This window comes from Xiphophorus maculatus, chromosome 4 (assembly GCF_002775205.1).
Source record: "Xiphophorus maculatus strain JP 163 A chromosome 4, X_maculatus-5.0-male, whole genome shotgun sequence".
Classification (NCBI taxonomy): domain Eukaryota; kingdom Metazoa; phylum Chordata; class Actinopteri; order Cyprinodontiformes; family Poeciliidae; genus Xiphophorus; species Xiphophorus maculatus.
The window spans coordinates 17,866,182-17,891,391 of NC_036446.1; the positions used below are offsets into that span (position 1 = coordinate 17,866,182).

At 35.6% G+C, this 25,210-nt stretch overlaps 1 protein-coding gene across 1 annotated transcript in view; it reads left to right on the forward strand.

Moving 5' to 3' along the window:
- Positions 1–23,776, forward strand: part of galnt18 (polypeptide N-acetylgalactosaminyltransferase 18) — an 86,466-nt gene extending 62,690 nt beyond the window's left edge. Inside the window, exons 7-11 of the mRNA XM_005810426.2 lie at positions 7,993–8,178; positions 12,124–12,261; positions 16,005–16,100; positions 19,118–19,282; positions 23,090–23,776. Coding sequence (XP_005810483.1) covers positions 7,993–8,178; positions 12,124–12,261; positions 16,005–16,100; positions 19,118–19,282; positions 23,090–23,236 — 732 coding nt within the window. The 3' untranslated portion in view covers positions 23,237–23,776. The remainder of the gene's footprint in view (positions 1–7,992; positions 8,179–12,123; positions 12,262–16,004; positions 16,101–19,117; positions 19,283–23,089) is intronic.
- Positions 23,777–25,210: the final 1,434 nt, after the last annotated feature.

Sequence of the window (25,210 nt, forward strand, 5' to 3'; positions counted from 1 at the left end):
GGTTCTTGGAAAATAATTAACACAACCCAAATAACTATGTTAGATAAACCAATCAACAACATTTTTCCAAAGTAGCTACTCTAAAATGTGGATAGATAAATGCAATATTTACAGATCTATTCATAATTCAACAATTCTGTGTGAATTTTCTCTCTGCTGTCCATATGGAATACTTCAGCCTTGTCTACGATTTACATTTGTTTATTTATTCATTTGTTCTTCATTATTTATTTATTTTCAAGGGTGGAATTCAAAATCCAATGGGGATCAAGAAAAACCCCCCAAAAAGATGCAGATATGGATGAGCATTTAAAATAAGATCCACATTCTTTACCAGCCTAATTCGGTGTCAGTCTCTCTGCTGCAGTTTTTCCCTCCTGCCTTTCACTCAGCAGTAGCCTTTCTAAGTACACTTACACATTGAGTTTTCAAGACACTTGGCAGCATCTTACCTCACAACCCCTGTGAATTTAGTCTGTACTTTCTGCCCATGTCATCCAAGAAGTGTCCGTACCATCTGCTGCAGGACTCTGAAGTTGCTTTTCTGTGATTTGAGCTGCATGCAATGCTGGAGAAGCACTTTTGGGATTTATTGGTGCATATTAACCTGAATTTCATGTGAGCTACTAAAAACCATAACATTATAAATTCTTTATTTTCTTTGTACTATCTATTGCTCTGCTGCTTTATAGTTTGAGATGTAATAGTGAAGAGGAGTTATAAGAATTTCAAAAGATTTGGACCAGAATCGATTTTGAGATTTTTGTTGTGTTTTTCTTTACTTTTATATATCAAAAGCAACAATTCAGCTTTAAACAATATTCAGTAAAAGGCCCAGTGGAATCTAGAAACCATTAAAACTAGAAACGTTGTACAAACAGTGACAAATTCTGACATAGCAAATACTTTAATGTACTTTTCAAATAAATATGTAAATAGATACTTCAGTTGGAATTGTATTACAATTATTACATAAATAAGACTTTAGAAACTAAGGACAGCCCCTACAGTGGAGATGCTTGGTTAATATGTGCTGTGAGTAAGTGGATTTTAAAAACTTTAAGCCATTTAAAGTTTGGGTAATCTTTTTATGTTAATTAAAGACCCAAGTGAGTAAGAGGGATGATAACCTACATTCCCTCAACCTTTATTGAAACTTGAGAATCACTCATAATTTTCTCATTAGTGTCTTCATTTATTAGATAAGAAGTCTTGAAAAGTATTACATTATTAACAAATCAGTACTAGGAAAACGGAACGAGTCCTTTTACGTAGAATGTTGTACATAGTGGGGTTTTTTAATACTTATATATCCTGAAATTATGATAATGGATAATCAGGTATACAGAACAATTTACAAAATATCCTGCAGATATTTTGAAGTCTTGACATAATCAAGTAAAATTCTTGTACAAAAACAATAAATTCTGAGGACAAGTGATGACAGAAGCGTGCCATAGTGGGTTGGCTGCCAGAGAGATTTTTTTGTGAAGTATAAAGTAAGATGAGATTTGATTTCAAAGTAATTCATGATTGCTTAGAGGAGAACTTGACAGTGTAACTTCACAAATTTCTTTAAATTGTCAATATATTCTCACTGTAACACAGGAGACCGTCGTTGTGAGATGAAAATAATGGTCATGGGGCTTTTAGCAGAATAGCTCCTCCTGTCCCCCTCCAGGAAGATGTCACAGCTGAACAAAATGCCAGGCCAGATGTAGCTTTTATGAAGAGAAAACAAAAAGGAAAACATAAAATAAATGGTTGAACAGAGTGAGGAACGGTCAGCTTTGTCCTCCAACAGCCTAAAGCAACATAACTGCACTAGTCAGGATGACATAAGCCACAGAGGAGTGGTTTTTAGCCTTGTCTTAACTATATGACTACTACTTCTCTGTGTTATGATCCTGACTTATTACTACTTTTGTTTTCCTTTATGTTTCTGTTTTATCATTTCTTTATTGTTTATTTGCTGTCTTGACATTTTAAAGTTAGAGGTTAGGCTTAGTTTTTTTTACTGTGTTAATGTAACCTAAAAGATCTTCTACTTTTAGAAACTGCAGGAATGACAGTCTGAGAACCAAGTGCTCTCAGTGTTTTCTTCTCTCTAGGGTAATATTATTTAGCATGTGGTTTATAGTCATGTTTATAGTTTATAGTCGGTTTATAGTCAAATGAGAAACAATTCTCCAGCTTTCTTGAAATGCAATAAAATCCTCATTCTTAGGTTTCAAGTAGCTTATTTTTCCTGTTAGCATTTGTGAACAAAGCTAAACAAAACTGTTGTTTCCAATGAAAGGCTTTGTGAGATTTCGTCATAGATCATGGCACAGAAATACTTGCATGGCGGAGATCATGTTTTCCTATTTACTTTTACAAAATTGCTGGGAATAGCTGGAAAAGGCATTAAATTTCCCTCCAGATAATGAAAATTACGATTATTATCTGGTACAGATGGTGTAGTCAGACTGGGGCAGTGCTGGCTGCCTGCACTTCTTTGAGTTGTGCATCAGGCAGCAAATTATTATTTAGTCTTTTGACTTTAATGCTAACATTAGCTTTGATATTAAATATTTTACTACTGAGGAACTTTAAAGTCAAATGAATTAAGAAATATTAGGATGTTTTCACAAGATATTAAATTTTCTCATAGGGCAGAAAATTATTTGCTGAAAGACGATGCAGAAATAAAAGATTCCAACACTTCTAAGAATGGTTGTAAGCAGAATCAGGGAGAAGCATTGTTGTGATGACATCCTGAAGGGGGAAAGACAGAAAGGGTAGAAGCTTCTTAAAGAGACTGAGGCTAATTTCAAGGCTTAAGGCTTCCTCTAGAGAATTTTTATGCTATATATTTACTTGATAGTGGTATAAAACGGTGCTATGTGCCTGGAAAATACATAGTGCCATCCTTTAAATGTGAGAGCTGTGCTTCATGATGGATCTCTTATTTAAAAACAATGTTTTTCCCTGAATTCATACTGAATCCTATTTTTGACAGATATCATATAAAACAGTTTATGGATCAGAAGTCCAGGCTACTTGCTTGATAAGTTTGACAAGGATTCAAAATAAAAAGCATATTTGAATAGGATAGATACAACAACCTTTAAGTCGTATAATTCCGACTGAAAACATATCTCTGTTGTTTTGCTTTTAAGTAGTTTAAATGAAAACATCCACATTTGAAAAACCACTTTTGTAACACAAACATTCACCTTTGCACACGTTTTCGGCTTATTTATTTTGTGCAAGGGAAACACTTTTCCTGCCGTCACACATCATGTGCATATCAGAGGGAAAAAAAGTTTTTGCAACATTCATGGTTAGTCCCTTTGATTGAGTATATACAGTATATAGTGTGTGTATATACAGTATGACTCTTATTCATTGTTTTGTGGTGATGTTTTTCAGGAAAATTGTGACAAAACCTTACATAGCTAAGGGAAAATAAAAAAGAATAGGGTTTATTAAGTGTTGCACAGAAGTTTCTATTTTATGCCATTTAACCAAAGCTCACTTGGGATTCACTATAGAAGCAGAAAGAAAAACCTTGTGCATTAGCTTCATTCACAAATCCTTCACTGGAAGTTTCTAGGCAATCAGGCTCTGTATGTGCAGACATGGTTTGGCTACTTTTAAATAAAGTATTAGGCATAATTTTAGAGGAGTATCTCTTGTTTATCTGTTCATATTTTGTATCATCTAGGGTATAAGTGTCCAATTCTCAAAAGGCTTGTGCTGTTTGCGCCAAGCAGGCTGTTCTCCAGAAAGTTGTTCATAATTCATGAGTGTAAACAGCAAGTCTTAATAAAGCAAACTGCACTGCTAACTTTACATAGATGTCAGAGTATATAGTTAACCCTTTCTACCGATGCCTGAGATGTTGCACAGTATTTCACAAATCTACAAATTGTTAAAACGTTGCATAAATGTTTTAGCACAAACCTTATAATTATAGTACATGCCAATAGATAGGTTGTGACCTCCAGAATAATTTAAAATAATCAAACTAACACTGAATAAGAACTTGTGCTGAGCACAGTTTTTGCTTTCAGGGAGAAGGAAAGACTCTATCCTGTGGAAAGAGGATGGAGTGAGTGCAATACTAAGCAATGATAGTCAAGAAAAAAAAGTGGTTTGACTACTTACAGATTAGCACAGCTCATATTCCTGGAAACTACATGCAATAATTGAAAAATCTGGCATGTGTCGATTTAAAGTTAACACCCTTTGAAGGAAGCATTTCAGTATCATTTACAGTCAGCAGCTCTGCTTTACAGACATTCACATTGGAATATTGGAAAATAGTTTATTTCATTCTTGTTGAATTTGTATTTGTTGTTTGTCAGAAAATGCTGAAAAAAAGCAAGAACTGCGTTTCAGCGATAAGAATGCAGATATTCTCTATGTATCATGCTGCTTAGACAAATATGTTTAGCACACCATGCTGTTCCTTTCACAGAATGACTTAGATCGGTTTGATTAACACAATTTCCCATCTCACACTCTCCAGTGATTCGGTCAGTGATTTACAACATAGAGTTTATGACACACTGTCTCTTACTCTGTTGCTCAACAGATAAGATTGTTGCTTTGGGGCTTCAGATTGGTAACCGATCCTAGAGACGGCCCCTGGGGAAGGCAGGGGTATTTTGGGATCATGTCTTGTAATTCAAACCTTGTTACTCCTTTTAATAAAGGAGACAAATCCAGCATTTTGCATTCTCTGTTCTGACTGTTGTCTTTTTCTTTTCTCCTCTCTGGGTTAGGACTGCAAATAAACAGACTTTAAAAAGGACGTATTAGGGATTTGTGATCTGGTCTATTCTCACACTAATCTCTCACACAATTCTCACACTAATGCTAATGGTGATATGACATTAGATATGGGACTGCTCTAACAAAAAACTTGCAAAAAATGTTTTCCCAAAATACATTTTGGAAAAAAATTTTAAGGGGGTGGGAGAGAATGGCTTGAAGATGGAACAGAAGGTATGGTGTCTCTCCATGTTTTATGTACATTTTTTTTTTAAAAGTGCTTTTGCTCTTGTGACTGAGATTGGCTCATTGCGGTGGAGTCAGAGAGACTCAGAGGACGGACCTGACTCCTAATGAAACAAAACAGACTCAAACATCTGCTGGAGGAGGGAATGCGGTGGTTTCATTGAACACATTGTGGCTGAAATATGCTTCCATCCCTAAATGACATGAAGCAAGTGTCTGTAATTGTGTTTACAAATCTTGTCGGCTATTTGACAGCATGGAAATTGAGAAAATTGTCACACTGAAGACTGCATATGGGCAAAGTGTCCTATAATTGTTTTGCTGCAGCATTGTTTTTCGCTCACTAGCACATAGGAAAACAGATTGCATGAGTCAAGATGCAAATTAGATGGTGGGTTTGATTGTTCAAATGCAACTGATGGGAATGGCGATATAAGGCTGCTGTGCTTTGACGGCAGCCAGTGGAAATTATTACAGAGTCAAATTTGCTGTCCTGACAGCAATGCTTTATTATTGTAATGAATTTAGGGAACAAACACTGAAGGCAGTTCACGGATATCCATCAAGCAAAAGCTCTTAGGCAGACATGAAATGCGATTCAGAACAATAGAAGGACAATTTTTGCACCATTGCATTAAAGATACAAATTACCAACTTTTGATAAATGGAAAAATACTTTAAGATGAAAATGTTGCTTTAAAACTAGGCAAAAGATCGCATAAGCCTTTCAAGCAATTTGATCTCTTGAGCTTTTTTCAAATCCAATATTTTTGGACCTCTGGTATCTCAGTGTAATATTCATCAGCCAATAAACTATTTAGATTATTTAGCTTTTGAACTGAACGTCTCAAAAATGTTCTTATGCAACGTTATGAAATCTGTTGCTGATTCCTACTAGTGGTAGTACCAATAAATTTGACTTTCATAGTTTTAAAATATGTCTTATCCAAAGTTTTCTGATTTATTAAGACGGCATCCATGTCATTCGCTCCAGATTTTCCTTTTTACTTTCAGTTTTGGAAAAAATGTTTTATTAATGTTTGAGTCATTTTTGTTGTAGTCAATCTTGTGGCCCTAAAGCTACAGCCGTATAGCCATGTATAAACCATAACCTGAGAAAAAATAATGCATTGCATAAATAAACTTCTAGACAGCACTGCATTTTTCCATCTGAATCATTGATAGAGCAAAAAATAAATTGCAAAGGAGAAATATACAATGACAGACTGCCTCCTCCCTCCAGTATTAGATCAGACTGTGCTGTTTCCCTTTTTATTTTCTGCCCTTATTTACTCGGACATCAGCACAATATCCTGTGTTGCATTAACATCAAGAAATGTGTTTGCTTCATTAGAAGCAGATATAAATAAAATATCTGTAAAAACATATACCGTACCCTTCCTTTATGAATACTGTATTTGGTTCTACCACTGGTTTATACCTAAAACCGCTCAGAAAACTGAAAAAAATACCCTTCTCTAATTGTTTAAGTTTGAGTTATTATGTTGGGTGATTAGGTTTTATTTATTTCAAGAAGGTATGAAAAATACAGTAACACTAATATTAGCAAAAAGTATTATTTCGTCCTTGCTGGTAGATATTACTACTTTAATCCAACAAATACAAGTACACACATAAATACGCATTGATCAGCTTGGTAGTCTGAAAACTAATCTCGCTTACTTGACCAGCTTTCATGACTATTTTTACTCTTAAAAGGCTTTCCAGTGTCTCATGAATAATCCCCAAATCAAACCAACAGTTTACCTCACATGTGATGTTTGCTTTTTGTCTCTGATGATGCTGATTTCCACTAAATGCTGTTTGTTACTTTGTTTTGGATGGTAATGAGAGGAAGGAATTTGCTGCATACAGAAAAGCCTCAGTGATGATATTAACAGTATTCATCCAAAACACAGGAGGTCGCGTTGGGGAAGTGTTGAGCACACACAAGTGATTTCCGAGTACCCTTTACCATCTCTACAAGTAAAATCATCCTTGATGAACCCGGATAGATCTGTTCAAAGGGGTTAGCACTTCTTCATAGCTTTTTGTGAACTGTTTTAAGTGACCATTTAGATTCTTTATAAACTAATCAATAGCTTTGTGATCCTCCTAATTAATTATCTGACTTGGCTCCCTCCAAGTTTTAATATTTATATTTTGAAGAAGGTTTTTTAATGTTTATTAGAAAGTGATTAAATGCATTTGACTGGGTTCCTAAAGTGTGTAACAATGTTATAAAAAGCAAAAGAATGTAATTATTTTAAGTGGGTTTCGTAAAGAGATAACCAACCAAACTGTTGTCTGATTGCATATTAATTGAAAGTGCTTGGAGCATTTATCACACTGGGAATGCATAATAATATGCATGTTAATATACATAATATGCAAAAAAAAAAAAAGCTTCTTAAAATCTTATTGGAAGAAATGTTAGTTGAAGACACCACAGGTGTGTAAAGTTGTAGAGATTTCTTCCCTGTTTTTCCCGAACGTCCCAGAGAGATTTATTATGTAAAGAGTTAGTGGTATTGGCTTTTCCTCGTCTGCTCTGGGATTATTTACATTCTCAAGCACAAAGCATCCCTCTTCACAGGCAGGGCCATGGTGGGTGTCTGAGGTGATGAAGGGCAGCTGCTTGTCAACCAGTGCGTGCTTTAAGCAGTCCAGGCATGCTTCCACTGTTGACACTGATTGGCATACTGATTTATAGGACATCCCTAAACTGCATTTACATCAAAGCAGGAATCAGGTTTTGAGTCTGATGTTAGTTCCTATACATATATATATATATATATATACGTATATATACTGTATATATATATATATGTATATATATATATATATCTACAAACAAAGGTAAATCAAAAACTTTTTTGCATAAACTTAAGCCATATTAGTGATTTTCAGTTTTTGTTAGTGTTAATTAAAAACGTCCTGAAGTTCCCTACACTGACTTTTCTTTATATGATCTTTTTATACCAGGTGTGGCAGTGTGGTGGCAGTGTGGAGGTCCTGCCCTGTGCTCGTATAGCCCACATTGAACGTGCTCACAAGCCGTACACAGAGGATCTGACGTCTCACGTTCGGCGAAACGCCCTCAGGGTAGCCGAGGTCTGGATGGATGAGTTCAAAAGTCATGTCTACATGGCTTGGAATGTCCCCATTGAGGTGAGTGATTGTGTTAATCTGGTTTTCATTTTTCATTTTATTGATATTTCAACATGTGAGCTGTGGTCCCTACAGATTGGAGGAGTGCCTCAGGAACATGGAGCCTTCTGCAAGGAAATATTTTTCACTGTTTTCATCCCCATTCTTTAAGACTAAAAGTCATATTTGAATTATAAAGCGAGAAAAATTGCAAACTGAAAAGATTGTCAATTACTAAAATGATGTCCATCTTTGCATCAGAACTGTGGATGTTTGTATTGTCTATTAAATGCTAAGAAAGAAGAGATATTGAACAGAAAGGATGAAAACAAAATAGTAGCTGCAGCTCAATCTGGGTGAATTTTCCCAGCTAATATTGGATGCGAGTAGCAATAAAATGATTTTACTCTAATGCGACATCTTGTTGGTTGGGGAGGTGGGATTCAACATGGAGCAGTCAATATTTATTACTGGGGGAGTAAATAGTCATTCTCTAAATCCACAAATAATTGTGAACTACTTCAAATTTTAATGGAATTTAAAATTTAACAAAATGAGATTACAATTAATGAAAATATTTAGTCTCAGTATTATTTAAAAACTTTTATATATGGCCTTGCAACATTGCATTGTACAACATTCAGATAAGTGCAACCTCACTAGGTTGTGTAACATAAACGTTGTAGTCAATGTATGGCATGTAGTCAAAGTGGAAAACAATGTTAAAAACTAAGCACAACCCATGTTCTCATCCCCCCAATCCAACATACTTTATATATATATATATATATATATATATATAGATGTGTGTGTGTGTGCATGATTAAGTAAGATTCTCTTTGCCACTGTAGGATTTATCTCTTTAAAAACTGTAGGCTACCTTATTTCCTGTATTATTATGAGATGTTCCTGGTGCAGAAAACACACAAAGTTATTCACTCTACAATGATATGAAGCTTAAGATTAAAGATAGCCTTTAATATCATTCCAAAACCCAACAGACAGAACTATCATTTCTCCAAGGTAATAAATGCAAAGCAGGGGTAATGTGGCAGAATACCAGTAAAGACAAAACATGGATTACATGAGTTTATTTTACTAAACCACCAAATTCAGCTAGAAATGTTATCTTCTGTGAAAACCAGAAGCAACCACCCTGAATGTGTTAGATTTTGCATTCATCACATGTCCTTTGTGAGCCATCTGTTACGACGTTTCACAGTTTTTATGGGCAGCATAATTATCCAGTGCATGCATGCATTTTTTTCAAATTTGAAATCTAAACTGGCTAAAAGGTTTGAAAAGTTAAATACTTCAACAAATTGTGCGGATAAGCTATAGTGTGAGCTGTAAGGTCATAAAACAAATCGCCATTGAATGGTATTTTCACAACTGTCGTTTAGTTTGTAAACTATTGATATTTTTTTGATTTTATGTTTCTGAAACCTTAAACAATTAGTCTTGGTTTTAAAAAATAGACCTGCATGTATGAGTACACTGAGTAAAATACCAAAAACAACTCAATTAAACTGGAGCAATAAGTTACAAACTCTTTTCTGCTGCTACATCCTTTGAGGGTCTCAATTTGAGAGCTATCAGTTCTCTTCCAATTTCAGATGTTTTGTTAAAAAAAAGGGCCTCTGACACCTCTTAAAGACCCCCTTGTCATTTCCAGAGTGCTCTGAATTAGATTCGTGCTACAGAATAACTGGATTCTTAAAATGCAGTGAAATGTTCTAAACATAGGCAATAAAGACATGCTGGAGGCTGATAATAAAACATAGACAGATCAACAAGGGAAGGAAACTGGATTAAAGCTGTGACTTGGTTGAAAACTAATTCATATTATTCCAAAAACTAAAGTTAATTTAATAAAACCAAGATATAAAGTTCTTTAATTTAGTGAATATCTAAAATTGTATATGGCAATAGCAATCCATATTTAAAAACAAATGCTTGCTATCTCAGCATTAGTTGTGTTCGACATCTTGATATTTATTTATTTATTGTGTTTTTACAATATATAGGTGGTGTCTTTTTTTTTATTTTAAGCTGGATTTAGTCATATCAAAAATTCTCCCAATGTTTTCAATTTCGCATGCCCTCAAGGGGAAGTTAAATGTTTGCTGGTTGAGTCCTTTTTCCTCTTCCTAATTTGTTTGATTATGTAAATCTATTTTATAAATAGACGAATTGAACATCTGCAGGCAATTCATTCAGTCAATAACGAGGCATTTAACAGAGGCTCCACTCAAGAAGCATAAAATTTAGCCCTGGCTACGGTCCCATGAACTAACTACACACAAAAATCGTCTGTGTTAATTGAGAGCACAAATATCCGCAGTGTTCATCTCAAGTTTGCACCCATCTGAGGTCACATTTGAACAGCTCAGAGCATCAGAAAGCTTTGTCAGCAACATTTACACCCACTTTAGTTTGACTCAAAACAGAACAACAATCGATTGCAGAATGAAAAATGGATCCTTTAATGAAAAGAAGAAGGAATAAAACCTACAGCTAAATCCACTTTCAACTTAAAGTACATGGAAATTATATGCTAAGCCTAATTAAAACATATTCGTTCCAATTAAAGAGCCTCAAAAGGGTCCTCAATTGTTATTTTCAGTCAGGAGTAGGTAATTTCTGGAGGATGAGCAAAATACCAAAGTTACTTTGACATAGCGCCTACTTGTCAAACAAAAATTTCAAAGGACATTGGAGCATCTCCATTACGGTCTGTCCCTCACTATGGCTGTTAATATGAACAGGATCATGGTCGGACAGTGAGTGTGCAGGAGCCATGGTCAATACTCCAATATTGTTTGCAATGACACTTAGCAACAGAGAACGTCAAGGTTGCTGTTTTTGATGGACTCAAATAAAACCAGATTTTTTTTAATGAAAATAGAATAAAAGCATACTGAAACCCATAAGATTAGTTGATTATTGTGCTATAAACACACATCTATATACTCTAGCATTTTATTTTTATTTTCTTAGACAGGCTACCTTTTGGATTTAATTAATGCTGTCAAAAGATGTACATCTATATCCACGTTCATGGAAAAATGCATGTCACACTGTAACTAATATGCAGTTACGGTGTTTTACACCGGCAAGGGCAAAACTGTAACTCCCGACAAAACTCTGACCAGAGCTGCACAGTTTCTTACGTCTTTATTGCATGCAAATTCTTCTGAGAGATGTGAAATCAGATGTGATTGCAGGATTGTGAAATCAAGTTCATTTTGATCCAAAGGTTGACACATCTGATCCTGGCGTTGTCCACAATTAAACTCATAATTACTGTCCGCCATACTGTTCATGTTCACCGATCCATTTAGTGATTCAGATGCTGTTTGTAGTTGGCAGTGGCATAAATCATGGGCCAAGCAAGGAATCAAGGAAGAGGGTCATATTGTTTTTCCTCATTGCTATACAGACATAAAATTAACCAAGCACATCTCCAGCCTTCCATAAATCGTTAACAAAAATAACACGCACACAGAAAAAATTTAGCTCAAACAAGAGTGGCAACTCTTGAATGTGTGGCACGTTCAGAGCTGTCCATTTTCTCTTTGTTTTTGTCTGTGAGGAGGAAAGTATGAGCTAACAGGAAAGAAATAGTGGAAAGTAATATGTAATTTTGCCTCTAAACTATATGAAGGATTTATATTCACCCAAAGCAAATGTTCTCACTTACTTTCATGATGTTATGATAAGATTGGGCCAAAGGTGGGGGGTTGTTTTACTCAGCAGTTGGTTAATAGATTGTTTCATGTCAGTAAAAGAGAAAAAACTTAAATTAAGGGCTTTCGGTTTTAAGAAACACAAACGTAGTTAGTAGAAAATAACTGTTAGCAATATGTTACATGATTTGCCTCTTGGTAAACCTTCTGAACTTTTTTGTTTTGTCTGTACATGCATATCCATGTCTTTGTGTATGAATGTCCTCTTTTAATCCAGGACTCAGGGATTGATATTGGAAACATCTCAGAGAGAAAAGCATTGAGGAAGAGACTGCAGTGCAAAACTTTCCGCTGGTACCTGGTCAACATCTACCCCGAGATGAGGATGTACAGCGACACCATCGCATATGGAGTTGTAAGCTTTCCTTTCCTTCACCGCTTTAATCCAGTGTCTAAAATAAACCAGAACATGCCTATAGCTGTGCCCAAGCAAATCCTTTAAATCCACCATGCTACTTTGATGATGCATAAATTTACTGCACATTTTACATTGCTTTACTTGCTTGTTTTCATTAGATTTTTTTTTGTTCTTTGCATTGATGAAAAGATAAATTAACCAAATCTAGCTTTATATGTGAAATACATTCCCTTGAAGAGCTTTTCAGCCACGCTTGACAGAAATACTGTCAGCCAGCAGGACAAGCTGGCTGCGCTTCTATTTACCCATTTCTAGTTGTTCTCAAATAGCTTTATTTCCACAGTCCTCCCACCTTGCATCAATACGATGCATCCTAACACAGACTGGCACACAAACTGCACTGTAAAAGCAGAGGTTTTTTCTGTCCTATTGATATTTTTGTATATTTTATAAACTGACATGCAGCGGACTTACACAGAGGAAGAATAAGATGGTGTCTTCAGAATAATTTGTTCAGTTGAGTTTACTTCATTATTCTACATTTGTCACAGGCATTTGATGGTCTGTAGTCGGTCAGGATGGCTTGAGGATTTGTTACATGCTGCTGAATGTTGACCTCATTTAATGCAAGAGAGAACAGGTCTTTTTTTTATTATAATCCATGATGACATTTTGTTATTTAAAATTTCCACAGAACTAAAGTGAAGTAATTCTGTTATGCTAACCTGTCTTGTGATTTTAATTTGATGTGATTTTTTTTTTCTTCTTTGTATCGAGCATTTTTTTTCTCCTGGATATTTTACAGCTTTAAATGAAGCATTATAAACATAAAGTGAAATAGAAGTACCAGTTTAGGGAAACATTCTGCTCTAAAATGTTACCTTATTCTAGGTTATTATGACCATGCAAGCAGTTTTGTACTTTGAGGTAAATTGTAAGTTTGGTTAATGTGGATAAATAGATATTATAAAATTATTAAAAGTATTTTACATTTATACCTTCAAAAAGTGTATAATGAAATAATTCCATGAGAGTAAGAGCGATTCATTATTATTATATATTTTATATATTATAATTATGCTGCACGACTTTCTTTCCAAAATATTAGTAAGACTCCTTAAGTCTTCTTTTGTGTTTTTATTTGTCCTTGCATGGCATTTGTAGTTTCATAACAAAGCAGCTTGGTACATACTAATACATAACTTGGTTTGCCATGGTATGTATTAATTTAACATGTTAAAATCAACATGTTTAAAAGAGATTAACGCAAACATTTTTTTCCATTCAAAAGTCTCAAGCTGAAACCTTTTTATTCCAACATCCAGAAATAACTGTGATGGATGACTGAGCTGCTTCTCTCAGTGAGCTGCACTGGGGGTTAATTTTGCTTCAAGAAACAACCTGGAACTTGGATTTATTAAAAGAAATTACATGAAACTACAGGAATGGTATAGGGTTCCTGAAACACTAGAGGCTGAGTAGGCACTATTGTATTTTGCACCAATTCGATGTTTGGATAACTTAAATAATAAAATAAAAACAACAAATATTTTTATTGTTGAGCTCAATAATATAGCGGCACCAAGGGTTTTTGAACTGAAAATTGTATTTTGTCAATATACAGTTTTCCATATAACTGATTGCTTAATTACAAACCATGCAATAAACTGAATTAAAAATTTTAATCAAGTCCCACTACAAGTAATATAGTTTCACTTTCTCCAAACCCTTAATGTTAGCTATAGATTATATAATGATAAACAAACCCATTTATTTTCTGTCACAGTTTTGAGAATTTTATCTTTTATTGCTAAACTAATCAGCCACCACAAATGACAACTCATTTACCTTCTTTTGCTCCCGAAAGAGCTCAAGCAATTAATGCTTGAGATTTATTTATGCCATTAACAAATCTTTAGATCCTTATGCATAGTGTGGCAACTTTATGGATTATCCCTCTTCTGCAAATACACGAGTTCCCAGGAAGTTTAGAGGTCACATGAATCCCAGAACAGAAATGGTATAGAACAACCATAGCAGTTACTTTAACCTGCTTTGGTCATAATGTTTTGTGGGGTTTTATTAACCTGACATGTAATCGTGCATCTCCAGCCTTCGGTTACCCCGACTCTCCATCCTTGTCCTAGGAAGGTGAATGTATGAGTTGTCACTTTAACTCAATCATGTTTTTGTTTTTTGCATTGATGATGTCAGAGCAGTTAAGTTAAATCTGAAGGATTGTTTTAAACCACTGTTATCACCAGGCATCATTCAAACCTTTCATTGAAATACAACATTCATTACAGGAGCCCAAATGGGTTTTAAATGTGGCTATGCATTCACAGGTGTCAATCAGTTCTGTTTGTTTGCTGTTTTTTCCCCTGCATTCAAAATGTCGGGTCTTGTGTTGTTTACCTAACAGTGAAGTTACCTGTGGGTTTGCTGATTATCAGATAGAAGTAGTTATCTCCAATGCAAGCTGGGAGCTGAAATCATTCCCAGATGTGTTTTTATTATCACCCGTGTTTGCCTATTTTTCTCTCCTCTAAAGCCACTATCCCTGGAGCTTCCCACTGCGCACTTTGTACCTTGCAATCAGGGAGACCTTTGTCATGACGAGCATGAATAATTTTCCTTTGGGCCTGGAAAGACTTGAGTCATGTTCACAAAGCGTATCTCATCTGATTTGCATTTTTATAACGCAAAATTGACTTTAAGCAGATTCTGAATATGTTTCTCATTTAAATGTTCTTACCCACTCCAGCTTCTTCTGTACTTTTGAATTTTGATTAAATTTTTATATTATATGAATCACAGCAAAGGTGGGAGGAATGAACAGCTTTCTTTGCCTCTGTAGTTGCAAAATTTCTACATTCTTGGAAACATTTTAATTACTAAAATAAACTGCTGAAAACTTAATGATTCCTCCAATTCAGATGAGGAATAATGCTCTGCAGGAATTAGGAGAATTTATGGATGAAGCAACCTCTGTCTTCATGTGTTGCATTGATAATTTACAAAGTAAATCCCACCCAGGATCTGAAGTAACATGTTACAAACTCATATTTTTTTCATTTCTCTCAGTCCCCATGGTATAATAAATTTCCTTGGTCGACACTTCTTTCTCTTTTTATGTTTTTCATTTCAGTGATTTGTTGATAGACTTATGGATGACAACGTAATAAATAGTTATATTGTGACTTTTCAGACTTATTTAACAAAACAGATGGACTGGGGCCTGTTTGTTTTAGAATCATCTAAAACACATCTGCATTTCAGCAAATGATTATGAGGATGATCTCTTATTTAAGATGTTAAGGCCAAATTATTCTGTGTGCGGGTTTTACCAGATTCTGGGGTCAGTAAGGGTTGATTTTTTTTTTTTTAACTTCTATAATCTTAATATGTCTTATACTAAAGTGTTTTACTGCCTGAAAAGAGTATTTTCTTAGTTATTTAATTTCATTTTTGTACTGCGTCCCATTAGATAGCTTTATTTGTTGCCAGACTGATGTTTCAGGTGACAAATAAGCAGTTTGCTGGAGAGGGGTGGATTTATGAAGTTTGTGGTAAACACCTATTTGTCCTTTTCACCCAGTATGTAGAGCAAAAAATTAGTGCGTCAGAAGTGGATGTGTTGCTTGTTACAATATTTGTTACAAATATCTGGTCAAACAGTGTCACAGTTTTATACCTCTGTAAAACAATGTTCTTCTTTATGTATGTTTATTTTTTGTCAGCTGAGAAACTCTCTGAAGAACGATCTGTGTCTGGACCAGGGACCCGACAACGACAACGTCCCCATCCTATATCTGTGTCATGGGATGACACCACAGGTTAGAGCCCTCTCTTTATATTCTTTTCTTTCTCTCTGTTCTTCTGTGGTACATCTTTAGTTTTTTCATCTTTCTCCATCAGTAGACAATCAAGAAAAAACCCTCCTTTGCTTTTCAGTAACTTTTAACCAAATATCATAATCAACTTCTCAGGAATTTCTGGATAGAAATAGCATTTTTTTTTTCCAAGAAAAGTTACTATAAACATTATTGTGTTGTTTTCAGTTTTCTGTCAGAATATGTGATTTTAGTAGTGCATTATAAGAGAGTTAAAACATTTAGACTAAATTTCAGCCCCATTGTTTTGGAGATCATAACAGCTTGTTTATAAGAGGCGGGTTTTTTCTCAGTTCTCATTACTCAATGTCCTAAACTCTCTGAACCGCTTGTTCAGGATATATTTCAGCTAAATAACCAGGAGTTTAAGTGTTAGCAAAGCATGATAATCATTTATTTTCTCCTGCCTCTTCCAGCTCATATTGATTGTTGCATCCCATTACATCTGAACAGATTGCTTTCAGACATTGTTAAACTTTCCTAGAGACAGAGATCTCCCAATATCTCTGCTCAGTCGGAGGAACCTGCAGGACACATTTTCAGACTTATTACACCTGTGTTGATGACATCACAGTGGTGCAGATTTAAAACCTGATTCAAACTTACAGCCTTGTTTGGTGATTACAAAATGTTTTCTTTGTTTTGTTCAAAAAATTAACACACCAGAAACAAAAGAGAGATATCTTTGGAGTTTTTTTTCACCACATTGCTGCTGCTACACATGATTCCTAACTTAAATAAAAACAGATTAACACTGTTTGCCAGCGGATGTCATATCACAAAGACATATCTTTGCCAGTAAATGTTTCATCCTCCCTCTGTTGTATTCTGAGTTTCTGTGGAGCTTCACAGTTTATCTATGTAGTCAAAATGTATCTGGTTATTCCTGGAAATGAAGGAGTTACATCATGCTGATCATAGCAGGACATGTTACATTAATTTAGAAATTTATAACAGCATTTGTGAACTATATCTATCCTATGATCTGGACTTTTAAGAGTTTAACAGCTTCAGTTGCTAACAGTGTGAACAGTATCACAATCTGCATTTATAAATTAAGTTAGAAACTATTATTTTAACAGACACTTTATTAGCTCCTCTGATTAGGGTTCAGCATGGTAGGCAACATCTGAACAAACAAAAGACGATTAGAGAGACCCCTTATTATATAACCATGACCCCTTGCCAGATTTATATTGGTTCTTGGTTCTTTGAACATGTTTTCTGCTCCAAGTGGATCATGCATCTACAGTTAGTTCCCACCAGTGGAGACTTTTGCTGTGGGTCATGTAGGGAGTTGCCAAAGGCAAAACAATGTAAGTTGCACCAAGAACAAGTTTTCTTTTGCTTTCTCTTTTTGGCATCTGCTATCAATGGGAGTTCCCACTGAGAATAGGGAGATTTGGCTTCATGCTTTGACTGGGACTTGCTGCATTTTCTCCCACCTCAGAATCAGAAAGGACCTCCTGTCATCGGCCGGGGATTCGACTGTTTCCAAGAAAACACAATATTTTTTTGCAGTATGTCATAAATGTGTTACTATAAGTAGCTTTTTCTTGAGCAAGCTTTGAGAACACCTCAGATATTGTGTTTAAGTAGTGGTTGCAAACAAAGGAGATAATTATGCTGAAAGAAACACCACACATGGAAGGAAGAGTATTGCCAAGCTTGCAGATTGTCAGCAGACGTATGACAAAAAAACATGGTCTTAAAGCCAAAAACAATAGACAACAACGTCATATACGGCCCGGCACCCGGAGCTACTCCAAAAATGAGCAGCACAAGACAAAAGCCACAAGAAAGACAGCTTGCTCATTGCTGCCTCTTAAAAAGTCTGGTGTGAAGGAGGCTCTTTTGGCAAAGAATGATAAATAAGATTAGAGTGAAAGAATATCTACATATTTTTTGCTGCCAAAGAAAAGAGGCAAATACTTCCCTAAATTGTTTTAGGTATATTATGAATGACACATTTACTATAATATACATCTTATTTTCCTTATTCACTCTATATCATGCTTAATTTACTAACCAGTCGGTATGTTCATGTTTCCATTGCTTTCATCAGTCTTTTTTTAAAAAATCCAAAGACATATTTAGGATATTGAGAGCAATAATATACAGTAAATTAGAAGCACACAGTATGCATGAAAAGGTTCCCTGTGACATTATTATTCATTTTCTTTGACTGTTCTTGCTGGTTGAGGTGGAGGCGGGCAGCTAATTTTCCCACCTCTCAGCAGTGCACAGTTAGATACAGTGGTCCAGTCATCGTAGGCGTGTTACGCCCTTATAGCAGGTCGTCTACTAAATATGTGGGGTCGTCAGATGATGAGTGGGAGAGAGAAAAAGAAGATAAAGTTCTGCCACATAAATTAGTACTTTTTGCTTTAAGCTTCCCTGAGTATTTTCTCTTTTTACTTTTTGTTAAACCACAAAAATGAAGCCCAGAGATTTTCTGTAAACTCAAACACTCTTTCTGTTCTTTTTTGTACCTTCTGGATCTTAAATTTGCACACAAGAGTGAATTAAAAGACTCATTTAGCACAAAGAATTTATTGTTAATTGCTCTGAAGCACAAAGTCAGACTATGGCAGGCTTTGTACATAAATTACACAGTTTTGCATTATTCTTGCAAATAATTTACAGCTTTTTTTCCAGCTTATCGTAAGAAAACTTACAACTGAGAAAATTCCAACAGAGCGAGTGTAATTACTTATTTTTCTCTCCTATCCTGAATAAATAAAGAGCCTGTTTGCATCACCTGGTCCTTTCTTATGTTTCTATTCACCCAGGAGCGGGGTATTTTTAGCCTTAGATGTCTGTTTCATCCTTAATGACCTAGCCTCATTTACTGCACAGTTAAGCACCTTTATGGGCATATGGAGCTCTGGGTGAGGGAGCAGCTAAATGTCAACGGTGAGCAAACACTTTTTCACGTTAGCATGTGGTCTCTCTTTCAGAATGTGTACTACACCAGTAACCAGCAGTTCCTTGTCGGGCTGCTCAGTCCCACAGTTGATGACGACGACAACAAGTGCCTGGTGGACGTAAATGGCAGGCCACGTCTCATTGAGTGTAACTACGCCGCAGCCAAACGTATGAAGCTCCACTGGCTCTTTACTCAGGTGATGATTCCTAAAACATGCTGTCAACTTTACTACATCCACCTACTACACTTTTGCCTTCTCAATTAAAATTGGCCAATCACATCAGCCTTCCAGAGAATAAAAAGAAAAACAAGGTTAACTTAGCATAGACAAATATTATGTCAACATTGACATGATTTTTTATTATTGATCAGTAATGTCAAGCAAACCTGTCATGCATATACACATACACAATTTATGTTGACCAATCAAACGTCCTAATACAACAGGTGCTTTTGAAGCAGACATCCTTTTTAGCTACAACACAAGATGGCTGCCAAAGATGGCACACTCACATGGCAACAACCAAACTTATTAACAGTACACTGGCATACAACAGAATGTAGCAAACAACATAGCAGTGATAGCAAGACGAAGCTTCATGAAGCCCTTCAGCTTTCCATCGAATTCTTCATTCAAGAGCAGAATCTGCATAATGCTTCATTTATGCTACTGCGCCGCCTAGTAGACAAGGCATGTAAACAGGCGAAGTGATTATAGTGACATGACATTGGTCGTTGATGCTTTAAGCTGAATACATAAATGAATGATGTTAGTAATGCCAATGCATACATTTTGAGTATGATCTACAGTATATTATCTGTATGATACTACGTCTGGATCAAAAGGGAAACTGAGAGGACAGATGACTGCAAAGCGAATGGGCTAATGCTACTTTGTAACTGTGCCTTAAAACAGAAATAACACATGACTATAATATAGAGAAGAACTTAGTGAGTTTAAAAGTTCTGCCAGGAACTACAGCAGTTCTCCTGGCCTGCACAGACTCATTGAAACTGTTTACTCTAAATACACCTACTGTTACATTTTTTTTCTTTTTTCTTTTTTTTGTGGCAGGTGCTTGAAGATATACGTAGGATTCCCTTTTTATGGGGCCATTTATTTTGTGAGTCACTGAAACTATGCATTTGAGATTTCAAGCTTTGAAACTATAAGCTATTTTAACAGAACCAGGAGACATCTCACTGCATACCCGATAATAGCAATTAAGCTGGTACATATATTTTGTGGCCTCTGAAGGCTGTCATTGCCGCAGTAATCACAGGCTTCCGTTTCTCTAGCAGTAAGATGTGACTTATTCCATGTAAGTGCTTTGAAATTAGACCTGTTTTAGAACAAAAACATCATCCTTTTGACCTTCTCAACGCTGCACTGCCACCGCTCATTTGTCTGCCTGGTTTTACACCATCATCGGCAAAAAGGTTTTTCATGCTCGAGCTCGGATGTCACAGATCTTCACACTGATCTTTATTTTAGTTAACGCTGCATAATGCAGTAAGAGCTATGGGAGCGTGTCAGCAAGGCTGAAGCTTATCATGTCCCTGAAATGTGGCATCAATTATTGACATGGTTGTGACTGCACATGTGCAAAGTGTTGAACTGAAACGGAAATAGATCACTTTGATGCAGCCAAAGCAACTTTACGAAACAGAAAGATCTGCAAATAAAAGAGAGGGTTTATTTGATCTTGCTACAAACACCACACCAGTCTGCAGAAAACCTTCATGACTCAAGATATTTTAATCTTTTTCCATTAAAACTGCAAGATTATTTCACTTCTTTTAGTCACCACGAAATCCACTTATTATGATTGACTTTAAGTTGTGCTTTGCAAAATGATTCGAATGTAATGTGTATAGATGTGCACACAGATTAGTCAGACTTGTATGAATTGCAGGAATGCCTTTTTATTCATTATATACAAATACCCATTGTTCTATCAGGAAGACAGAAAATCCAGTTTAAACCCCACAGACTGTAGCATAAATTAGATCTTCTCACATTCACCGATCAGTAAATATTTGGAGATTTGTATTGTACATACAAAGGAGCAAAGCTGCAACTCAGCATTTCATTTTATAGATGTATAGTCATTCAGAGTTTCATTTTGGACTTACTTCTCACGTTTGAAAAATTAATTATCTCAATTCTTGAAAGTTGAGGGTGAAAATTTTAAATAAGAACTGACAAGGTAAATTTGTGAACAATAGGAAAATTGTGCAATGAAATCCTTCTGAATGACCTTTTTTCATTGCTTGACATCTTTCTGTAAATGATGACACTGTCAATGTTAAAAAAAACTCAACTGTCCTGCTATGATCAGCCTTTCAAAATGTGATCACCATAGTACAACAAAATTATACTTTCCACTTGACAACTTTTGGATTTACCCTTCTTAGTTTCTAATACGTTGCTGAAGACAAATTAAAATAAAACTTTTAAAAATATTTTCTAAAAGAAGCTATTACTCTAGTGTATTTTTTCAATAACAGATGTACAGTAATGATAAAACAGCTAGGTGATGAAGTGTGTCATTTCACTGCATGATTTTGCAAAATACAACCTGACAAAAAACATTATCGAGAAAAAAAAATAGCTTCGCTTTGTGTATATTTTGTCAATGACATCACAAGAGGCACAACAACCAGTAAACTCTGTGACAGACAAGTTTTCAAAATATATTCAGAAGCATTTGAGTTTCATTCTGTCCTTGTCTGCTTCACAGAATACAGAATACTTCAATGTGTTCACACATATTCAAACATTGCGAATAAAAATAAAAACCTTTGAAAGAGAGAACAAGCAACAACACAGCATAAACAAGAACAATTCTTATGGAAATACTCAAAATAAATGGGATCACTTACCCTAGGCTATCTGTAATGTCACCAAATGCTTCTTCTTGGGAGAATAGATTTTATCTTCATGAAATTGAAATTTACAAGTAGCAATCAAAGAGAAACCTGGCATGTTGCATCATAAGCAATCAACTCTATCTAAAGTAAGTTTGTTGTAGCTTTAAAAGGTTGCCGTTTTTAATTAAATACTGTATAAGGGTTAAACAATAGGCAAATCATAGTTTTCTGCTTTTATTATTGACTGAGACAATGTTATATCTGTCAGGGCCAACTAAAGTCTATAAGAAAGAACTGAGAACAAAGTATGTTACAACAAAAGAAGTATATTTTAAACATGCATGCAAAAAGATTTTTGCAATTCTTCATAATCAAATTCAGGGCTGATGTCGGCAGTAAACAGAAAACAATATTTTCTATCCATATGTTTCAAGCAGACAGTCATTGTTTCAGCTTTCATAACCTTCCCACCAACTCCATCAGCATGAGTCACTGCTGGAAGAACTTATGGGTATCAGTGAATGTAGCCAATATTCAAGAATCTACAGCCCAAGCAGAATTCAAGTTAAATTCATGCTTATGTTTTTATATTAATTTTGTTAATTCAAATTCTGGAAACCTGTCTTGGGTGAACACTGCCTGTTCCTCAGTGACCTTTATATACCTCCTTGTCCTATCAGGGTCAACCCTGCAAGGAGTAAGGCAGTGGTTCCCATAGTGTGGGGCGCGCCCCCTAGTGGGGGTGCCGTGCCATTGGGGGGGAGGGGGCAGGCCATCATATAGGTAATAGACTGTTTTATTCTGCATCTTTCTTTAGCATTTTTGTATTATCCATTAAATCCTAATATTGAAATTTTGGCCATGAACATAAACATGAAGTCAGTTCCTCCTTTACTACATATTTTCATTTTGTCAATAATCTGAGAAAGTATGTTTTCTATCCTGTCTGATTCTTTGCCTTTAACTATGTTGACATTATCTGTTGGGCCCAACGAGGAAGGCACTTCTGCAGCTTACATTGATATTCCTTAACAGCAGTGTGGGTTTAGAGAGGGGAAGTTGCATTCTGCTCAAATTGCTCTTCTCGAGCCCAGCACAATTCTAACTAGCCTGCTTTTATCTTTTTCAGGGAGGATCTATTCAGAACAGAAAATCAAAGAGATGCCTAGAGCTTGTGGTGAACAGCGACAATGAGTTTGGCTACCAACTGGCTCTGCAGAAATGCGCCGGACAGAAATGGTTCATCACAAATGTGTTGTTTAGCAACTTGCTATGATCGTGTGCCGAAGGAAAACACTGGAGTCTTTTTCAGAGCACGTTTGTGTGTATCTGGCTGCATATCAGCGCTGGGTGAAAGGATAAGAAGCAGGAAACGCTGCATGGTTGGATAAGTTCATTTTGAGCCATGATGTCCTCTGATGAACGGCCATCATTTCATCCTAAATGTTAAACATTTTATTTCACCAACGAGATCAGCCATAAGTTGCAGATATTTTGCATACTTGACAAGATGGTATATTTAGTATATTTTATGGTAAATGTATTTTAGTCAGATTTCTGTTGACCTGCTGTTTTGTTTAAATTTGCTACTGTGTAGCAAGCTTTCGAAACCTGTAATTATTTTTATTTTTGTGTCTCAGGTTTGTAGATTTACTATACAATGAAGCTGTACAGTTGTGAGAAATGTTGAAATAAATTGGGACATGATATTTTATAAATGTTAAAGGTTTTCTTATATGTATATCAGTAAAAAAAAAAAGATGAGAACTACTGAGTACAAGTGCCTTTTATATTTGTTGCCCAAAGGTGTGTGATACCATTATTGAAATTAAAAGTATTCAAAACTACAACTCATCTGTATAGTTTGCTGATCATTTTATTTATTAGATTTATTTACATCAATTTAGATTTATTTACCAAGTAACATATTTCAAAATGTGTATGTAACTTAATGTGCTACAAGATTTGGAAAGAAACAATAAGAAAATCACATGACCCTAAAGAAAGCAGAGCTAATTTTGTACCTCCAAGTTTTTCTACCCATTTATTCGGCTTCCAGAACAGACAGAAATGGTCACCAATTTCTTTATTGGTTCTGGATATGTACTAGAACCAATAAAGATTTCATTAAACCACCCAGAGACATTACATTTGGAAAATTATGTGGCTGGTTAAGTTATGGTGAAGTCTACTTATTTGATTTTCTTTGTAACATACTCACTAGCTACTTTTTCAGGTAAGTCTTGGTGTTTTCGAGTTGGATCCATTTTTGCCTTCAGACATGCCTTCATTCTTCACCGTTTTAGATTCAATAAGCTGTGGTAAACATCCTTCCTCAGAGATTTTGGTTTATATTGACAGTTGCTGCAGATTTGCCAGCTGCACTTGAGGAGAATCCTCTATTAGTTTGAGATCTGGTGATTGCAGAGGCCCCTGGAGTACAATGAACTCATTGCCAGTTTAAGATGTTTTGAGCTTTGTGACATGATGCATTATCTTGCTGGAAGCATCCGTCAGTATATGGGCATACTCTGGTCCTAAAGGGACAGAGATGTTCAATAACAATCTTCAGGTTGCCTGTGGCTTCTTAACAGTGCTCAATCTTTCTCAGTTTGAACTTCAGCATGTTGTGTTTACCATATCTAGACAACCAAATGCAATGAGTTGAATTCGTTATTTGCTGAATTGTGTTTACAAGTAAATGTCTGACTAAAACACTGACTAGTGAGTGTTTGCAAGAAATTATTAATGGTTTTGTGGTACTAGTGGACATTATTCATTTGTAGCCTGACATGAAGAAGGGCAGAGAGAGAAGGAGAATGCATGCAGTAAATAGACACCCTGGGCTTGTTATTAGTGCATAATAATATAGTCTCAGCTTATGATGCACCTGCTCTAGCACTGACTGATATGGCCTCCAATGTTTATTTTTTATTAGATAAACTATTCTGATGAGCATCACTCATCTAACAGGTTAAAATGAGGCATGTTTGCAGTGCAATAGTGTATGAGCGGGACATGCACCTGCTTTCTGTTACCCTGCACAGAGCCAAAGGCGGATGGATGGAAAAAATGGAAAGTCCATTTAAACTGGGTTTTATTTTTGCCCTGTTCCAAGTTTCCACTTCGTCTAAAACACCAACATAGCCATTGTCAACATAATGTTTTTTGCAGCCTTGGCAGCGTCGTCTTCCAGCACTGAATTGTTTATGGCTGTCACCTGAAGGCCAGGTCTTTGTTTCCAATCTCA